This window comes from Mytilus trossulus, chromosome 7 (assembly GCF_036588685.1).
Source record: "Mytilus trossulus isolate FHL-02 chromosome 7, PNRI_Mtr1.1.1.hap1, whole genome shotgun sequence".
Taxonomy (NCBI): Eukaryota; Metazoa; Mollusca; class Bivalvia; order Mytilida; family Mytilidae; genus Mytilus; species Mytilus trossulus.
The window spans coordinates 45,236,831-45,245,054 of NC_086379.1; the positions used below are offsets into that span (position 1 = coordinate 45,236,831).

At 32.9% G+C, this 8,224-nt stretch overlaps 1 protein-coding gene across 1 annotated transcript; it reads left to right on the forward strand.

Moving 5' to 3' along the window:
- The first annotated feature begins 1,965 nt into the window (after positions 1 to 1,965).
- On the forward strand, positions 1,966 to 8,224 carry LOC134726434 (caspase-3-like). Its single transcript, XM_063590837.1, has 6 exons — positions 1,966 to 2,057; positions 2,710 to 2,939; positions 5,176 to 5,345; positions 5,949 to 6,072; positions 7,324 to 7,538; positions 8,086 to 8,224. The coding sequence occupies exons 1-6, from the start codon at positions 1,966 to 1,968 to the stop codon at positions 8,170 to 8,172; spliced, it is 918 nt and encodes a 305-aa protein (XP_063446907.1). The 3' UTR covers positions 8,173 to 8,224.

Genomic DNA, 8,224 nt, shown 5'->3' on the forward strand with positions numbered 1-8,224 from the left:
AGAAACAAACATGAAATTGAAACACTTTGAAACTGACGCTCGACCAACCATGCGTAAGTTTTTAGAAATGAATAAAATTTGCCTAAATGATCTTTAAAAACCGATTGAGTGACCATATCTCACTAAGCAGTTTTAAATTTGTAATGTAGTAGTATAATTCTTAGTACCAGTATTCTGTGATAAGTAAAATAGCAAAAATACCGAACTCCAAGCAAATTTCATTTCTTAAATGGCAAAATCAAAAGCTCAAACATATCAAACGAATGTACAAGAACTGTCATACTTATGACTTGATACAGGCATTTCCTTATGTTGAAAATTGTGGATTAAACCTGGCGATATAGCTTGCTCACCACTCACTTGATGGCAGTCCGATAGAACGCATCAGACCTGATTTATAATTTAAGAGCAAATATGACGATGGTATATAGACACAGTTATCAAAGACGAATAGGTCAAAATTCACACTAAAAATGGGTTGATTGTTTGCAGGATAGAGTCGTTTATAGAATACGAAAAAAGATGGTTTTGGTACCCATCTTAATGTTTTTTCCCCGATAGGTTATTTTTTTATCAGCAAATTAAAGTTTTTTTTCGGTACAACGAAAGGTCATTTGAAACTCGCCAATATGCAAATGATCCTATATTAGAAAAAAAAAATGGTTTATACCCAGGAGCCCCCTTAGGAGATATTTTCATCTTTTTTCGGACAATTTGTTTTTCCAGCAATTGCAAGTTTTTTCGGTACGACAAACGGGTCTTTTGAAAACTCCCTAATATTCAAATGATTGTTTTGTAATAAAATCAACGGTACCAATTTTATTGCACCAGATGCGCATTTCGACAAAACATGTCTCTTCAGTGATGCTCGTGGCCAAAATATTTGATATCCAAAGCTTATATAAAAGATGAAGAGCTATAATCCAAAAGGTCCAAAAGTATAGTCAAATTCGTGAAAGGAATCAGAGCTTTGCATGAGGGAGATACATTCCTTGTAAGTGTGCATAATTTTAATATTAAGATTTTTTTTTCTCGGTTTTATAATGATTTAATTTACTGTTAAAATAATCTTTTAAAATAACACAAAAGAAAAATGAAAAAATTCCCAATATATATATTTTTATACGAAATTTCTCACATTTGTACAGGTAGAACACAGTCATGGTATGTACTTTGAATGTTCTATCAATAATCAATTTTTAATTAATGATATTTGATGAAATTTTTCGACAAATAGGGAAGTTGCCAAGACGATTTTAAAAATAATGAAAAACAGAAACACTATGGCGCAAACGAACATGCAAACAGTCAAATAAACACTGGACATGCCTCAACAACAAATCGCGATTGATTTAAGGAATATTAGCTCAATAATGTTTACATATTATCAATTGATTTTTAGAATAAGTAAAAAACCTTAAAGTCGAACTCCAAGGAAAATTCTAAACAAAGTTTTCCATAGCAAATAGCAAAGTCGGACGCTTAAACATATCACACAAATGGATTAAAAAACATGTCATATTCCTGACTTTAAAAGGCATTTATAATAAGGAGCGAGAGCGGCAGAGTAATACATTATTTCTTTTGTACGGATTCATCAGCCGCCGTGACAACCCAAACGAAGCGTCAAAAACTCATGTAAATAAGAAAATACGGAAGTTTCAGAAAATCTTGCTTGACACCCGTGACCCCGGTGGCGTTACTCCTGGCAAAAAATAAAACTGCACTTTATCAATTAAATGTGTCCAATGCGTTTTTCTTAATTTACCGTCATCAAGAAATCTTTAATTTAAATACAAAATCAGCCGAAACAGTGTAAGACCTGTTTGACCAAAAATGATCTAACAAATTCTAATCTAATAGAAAAGTAAATAACTGCATAGAAGAACCAAATTATGATTACGTCTTTAATACAATGTATTAACCAAAGACCTTAGATTGTGCAATGTATGTAGTACTAACACCATGGTTGCAGCTGATCCAAGCAAAAATGATCTTCAGCAGTTTAGAATGTTCTGTTTAGAACCTTTAAGTTCAAACGGGGAAATATTTGTCAAGTTGGCACACGTTTCTTATTCTGAATGCATCAACCTTCTGCGACCTGAAAAAGTATGTTAACAAGAAAAGTTAATTATACGCAAAGAAGGATAAACATGTACAAAAGTATGTTTTTGCAATTAAGTTAATAAAATCAACATCATATTAGTGGAACATATAGTAAACACGATTTTTTTAGTCCTAAGATTCTTTATTTTGAACATTGATGCAATACATGCAAAGAAAAATATAATAACTATATAGTTTATCACATACTTATAAAATGACAAATCGAAGGGCAAGCATATTGTGGTCAAAGTCTGTCAATCGTCGTGTAATTACAAACTTCGTAAATATTCTAATTCGGAAGGTCACATTCGTGAAAAGGGAAGGGGTTGATTGGAGTTGGAACTAATTCGATATCATATGTGAACATATCCGATATCATACTATTCAAGTATATATAAAATGTTATTGCGTACACCACACAATCAATTATCCCTGATATTACATTATGTATTCCACAATATGAAATTCACGCTAATTCTTTTAAATATAAGATGAAATGATATACACAACGTTCTAACTTTATGGCATCAATTAAGACAATTATGTCTATGCCATACTAACCTTTGGACTCAAGTAGAATCCGAAAATTTATTTTGATTAAAGGCTAGCAATATCAGATATTTACCAAATGGAAGAAGAATTTTACAACATGAATCATTCAAGACGTGGTGATTGCGTTATATTCAATATTAAACATGTTAGGACTGAAAAGGTTAGAGCTGGCAGCGAACAAGATGTTAAAAGATTGAACGAAAGCTTTTCTTTCCTCGGTTTTGAAGTTATCGAGAAGTTAGATTTGACAAAGGAGGAAATTATAAGAGAAATGCATACACGTACGTTGATTGTTTTATTATAGAGTTTAGAAATACACTATATACTTCTTTCAACATGAAAGCAGGAAGGCATTTTTTTTTTAACATTGACAGTTAAAAAATGTTGTGTTCTAACTGAAGAGTTTTTTTTACAATGACTTGACTGTTAGTGTTGTTATCGACATATTGCAACTAATTCAAAATTCTAACCAAATTGCAATTTGTTTTAGAAAACAAAACTGTTCAACTGGTCAGAATTTCGATCAAACTGTTGAGTCAAAAGGTGAAAGTGCAAGGTGATAAAATAAAACATACTTATAATCGTATATGATTTTAGTCCACTTTAATATTTGTGAGACAAAATCAGTCTAACAGTTTGTATAGATATATTATAGTACCATGCTAAAGGTAAAATGTTGTTATTTTGAATTGCTATAAAAAAATTCCAAACTTAGTTTTCATATCATTTTTCTTTCGAAAAGTCTCCGATATTAATAAGAAAAAAACATCATATGAAATAAAATATTCAGTAAAATATGTGTGAAATAACAATACGTATTTATGGAAGAATTTAGTAAATACTTTGGATAATTTTTGTAACGAAATCCCTGACGTAATAACTTCAGTAACACCGTTGTCCCACTAGGCTACGATCGCACTATGATCTATGAAAACAATGCAAATTTTGACGATCGTAGTGTGATCGTGCAAATCGCAGTAAGGTCGTAGTACTGTCGTAGTGAGGTCTGCATAATCGTGATGAGCATGGCAAACTTTGATGGCCTTCGGCTGTTTCTGCTAAATGGTTGGGTTGTTGTAGCTTTGCCACTTTCCCCATTTCCTTTCTCAATTTAATTTGACCATGTTCAAAACAATCGTCATGCGGTCGTGGCAAAATCAGGTCGTAATAGAAGCGTAACGAGAGCGCAGTAAGGTCGTGGTAAGATCGCAAAATTGCTGCACCATCTTCGCGAGATCGTAGCAAAAGCGCGACTAGAGTCGGAGTGACTGCGCTAAGATCTCAAGGCGACTTTACTACGACCTCCTTACAACCATCACGTACGTTCTCCCCGTAACTGCAACACGCTACCAATTCGACTATACAACGTTCATAGAACGCTGTTAAAGACCACAGTTCGATTTTAGCACGCCCATGCCGTCCTCATCATGCTTTCTTATGACTGACTACGTTCATACTACGATCATCATGATCATTGTCATATGAAATATATAAAAGTTCTCCATCATTTGTTTGTTTTTATTTAATGTGGACCTCTTATCTTAATGACACAACCATGCTTGACACATCTCTGTCATTCATACTTTGGTTCACTGAAGCATCGTCATTTGATATTGATAGACCAGCAATAATTTGTGATTCAAGTTGGATTGGTCGCTCCAACATATCTCTACTGGAGCATGATTTGTTACTAATATATCTCTCTCTGCCTCTACCACTACATCTACCACTTAGCCCAAGAGTTCTGGTAAATTTTGGTTACATGACTGCGTTGTTTCTGATAAATCTACATATTAATCAGAAATAGAAAGATCGGAACAGTATTGAAATGTAACACAATTTTGACGATATATTGCTTGGAGCGTAGTAAGATCGCACTATGGGCCTGCTATAATCGCAGTAGAAGTTTGGTAAAATCGCGTTGCAATCGCATAAATCGTGGTATGGTCGTAGTGAGAACGTGTACGCGTAGAAAGATCTTGATAAGCGTATTGAGGTCGCAGAATAAGCGCGGTGAGAACTTGGTATAATCGTAGCGGTATCGTTGTAGAAGCGTAATGAGGATGTAATAGCATCGTGAAAGCAACGAAAATTGACATTTTCATGCCGCTCATACCGCGACCTCACCACGATCTGAATGTATTTTAGATCGTGGTGAGCGTGGTGCGATCATGGTCTTGTGGGACTAGGGCTTAAAACATACATTAGATTCATTGTTATTTTAAACGTTACAACAAACACGTCAATAACGAGCGAGTTGAGCTATACAGAAATTTCTAAAAGGAACAACATGTTTGGAAAAGAATAATTAACATTAGGGAACAAAAAACCGTCCCTTTTGTCGTAAATTTTCGGATAGAGCTTCAGGTAACAGATATATTTCTCTAGGAAAAGACAGTTATTACCGTTTATATCAAATTTGGCTAAATATGTTGTTTTATAGTGTAAATTATTATTAAACATTTGTTTTTATCTGTTCTTTATATCTGCATGGTATCTGTTAATCACAAAACATAGTTGCCGATAAAAACCATTATCACAACGACTGCTTTGTCTGTGTGATTCTAAATCATGGTAGAGAAGGATATGTCCATACAACTGACGGAGAAGTGTCTCTTTCAACATTACTTGATCCTATAAAGAACTGCAAATCACTGCTGGGGAAGCCAAAACTTTTCTTCATTCAGGTACATTTGAATATACTGTTGATTCATTGATTTTCGTGGATACCAATTTTCGTAAAAAACTTGCAGGTTCGTGGATATTTAATTTCGTGGTTTAGGAAAAACTTGCATTTTCGTGAATTAGGAAAAACTTGCATGTTTGTAGATATTTAATTTCGTGTTTTTCGATCAACAGTGTACTACTGTAGCCTTTATTTGCCTAAGTCTGCATAAAAGACTATAGAAAATTTGTCACTTGTTGAACATTTCACTTTCACACACGAAATCCACGAAAATCCAACGAATAATTATGAATCCAAAGTATGTATTGTTCTTTTAAAATTTGTTGTTTTAAAATTGTAAAATCCTTTAAAATCAAGAAATGTATCTCTCTTGCTTCTATGATTCTTTATCCGAAATTTGCTTGACTTTTTGTACTTATTTTTATTACAGATTCAGCTCTTTAAACTGTTGAATATGTTTGCTTCGGGCATCCACAAAGAGCTATTGATTGTCGAAATGCACATCTGGTGCAGTAAAATTACATTTACATCGTTTTTTTTTTATCACAGTTTAAGTAGCATAAGTAAGTAACATCAATTTTGTTATATTTTAATATTTTATAAGGCATGCCGTGGTAACACGATAGACTTTGGCAATTTAGTCCAAGATGGCTCTCCAAGAGGAAACGAAACCCTGCAAACATTATCATCAGAATCAGATGTTCTAATTGCTTATGCCACGCCACCAGGTAAATATGTAGTATTAAGGGAAATTAAAAACTGCCAGCAAATAAAAGAACCCACATTGTTTCATGATGACCTATCATATCACACGTACTAGGTTTAAAGGTATTCTAGAACCACTTAAAAAAAACCAGAATTCTGTATCATTCGTTTCCAATAACTGTATTTGTATCTATTTATCTCTGGGTCGGTACTGCTCCATCCATACAGTATTCACCTATTTCTTATTTCCCTTTCGCCCGACCGCGTCATAACAGTGAAATACTGCAGTTCTATACTCTAACCCTCAATCGATCACGATCAACACTCTTACACTATAATAAAAAACAAGAAGAAGCAGCAATTTCTTGTTACATGTCTATGTTTGTTAGATCAAGACCATATTCTTCTGACGTTTTAGTCTCGTTGAAATCTCGTTCTGGAATTATTTCCAAATCATTTGAAACAATAAGAAAATATCCATGAATATAAAAAAAATGATATTATCAAATTTAACTCTGTAAAAAATGTGTATTAACCATTAGTAATATTTGAGATATTAATTTTTCAAAAGGATTTCACTAGAAACATGCATATTCCATATAACTTTTTCTTATTCAATTTCTTAGATATGTATTTTTTCAAACATTTATAGCAAAGATTGTGAATTATTGAGTATTTTGTTCTTAATAGCTATCAATAGTACCAGGATTATAATTTGCTACGCCAGACGCGCGTTGCGTCTACATAAGACTCATCAGTGACGCTCAGATCAAAATATTTAAAAAAGCCAAATGAATACAAAGTTGAAGAGCATTGAGGACCCAAAATTCCAAAAAGTTGTGCCAAATACGGCTAAGGTAATCTACTCCTGGGGTAAGAAAATCCAAATAGAAAATCACAAATTTGGGTCAAACAATAGCAAAATATGATAACATTTTGTTTTATAAACCAATCTACCTATCTATTTTTCAAGTTCAGATTTTTCCCTTCATATTTATTAAAAGTATGAAAAAGTTAAATTGTGGAACTGTGATTCTTATCACGATAATAAGTAAAAATGAATGACAAATTGGAAAATCTTTAGAATGGAGTAGCAATAAAGAGAAGTGCACCACCATATGATTTTTCTTCACCAATTATTTGTTTATAGTCTCTTAAACCCCAAAATCAGATAAAGAATTAAAGTTTAATTCTAGAAATATTTTACCCTTCACAGAGGTGTATATCCTAACTTGTTTAGTCATTGATACCCTTCATTTCATTTGATATTACAGATTATGTGTCATGGAGGGATACGGAAAGGGGCTCCATTTACATAGAGGTTCTATGTGAGCTTCTAAGATTAGAAGGAACTGAAACTAAGCTTACAGAGCTACTACAGAAAGTCAGTAATTGTACTGCCAAGTGCTTTGCTGTTTCAAGATTATGTCAAGTGCCTTGCTATACATCATCGCTTAGTAAATCCTTAGTTTTCAATTTGAAGAAACGGGTTGGTAAAATTATCAATGATTTCATAATCTAGTAAAATGTAAATGTCTTAAATTTTTGTTTGCATGTTTTCAACTATGTTCCGATACAAACAAAAATGTTAAATGTAGGGTATTTTGCAATTGTACATAGTCTAGTATTTAAGTCATTAATCTGCCATTTTCTTCACCTAAAAAAAATTAAAAAAAATACCCAATAGCCATGGAAGATCTCCTCGTCACTTAGCCCAAAAAAAATGTCATGGAAATAATAGGATTCCTTGTTTTGACAAACAAATATCTTAATTCGTTGCAAAATCATGTTCTATTATCGAAAACAGCAATCTGACTTCTACAGCATTTCCTGAATTCTGTGATTGTTCAATAGATTTATATTATATAGTGTTAATGCATTGCTGCAAACGGTTATGTTTCTTATACAAAACTAAACCAATTGTGTTAAATTTGAAATTGCTACCGGGTGTTGGCGTGATGACGTGTTGCCAGGCTAAATTTCTTTAAAATGCACGAAAAGAAATAACATACTATCAATCAATTTGTTATTTGCAGGTTGTGATGGTAATGTACAACGATGGAACATACTCAAATGTGTCAAATTCTAACACACAAATTGATGCAACATATTCAAGAGCCTGATCAACAGTCTAAATTTATTGTTTTCAATGATTCGGTAGTGAACAATTTTAAA

Coding starts and splice junctions, on each gene's coding strand:
- LOC134726434 (XM_063590837.1), top strand. CDS start 1,966: ATGGTTGCAGCTGATCCAAGCAAAAATGATCTTCAGCAGTTTAGAATG. Junction 2,058..2,709: donor AACGGGGAAATATTTGTCAA/GTTGGCACACGT, acceptor TTTTGATTAAAG/GCTAGCAATATCAGATATTT. Junction 2,940..5,175: donor TATAAGAGAAATGCATACAC/GTACGTTGATTG, acceptor CACAAAACATAG/TTGCCGATAAAAACCATTAT.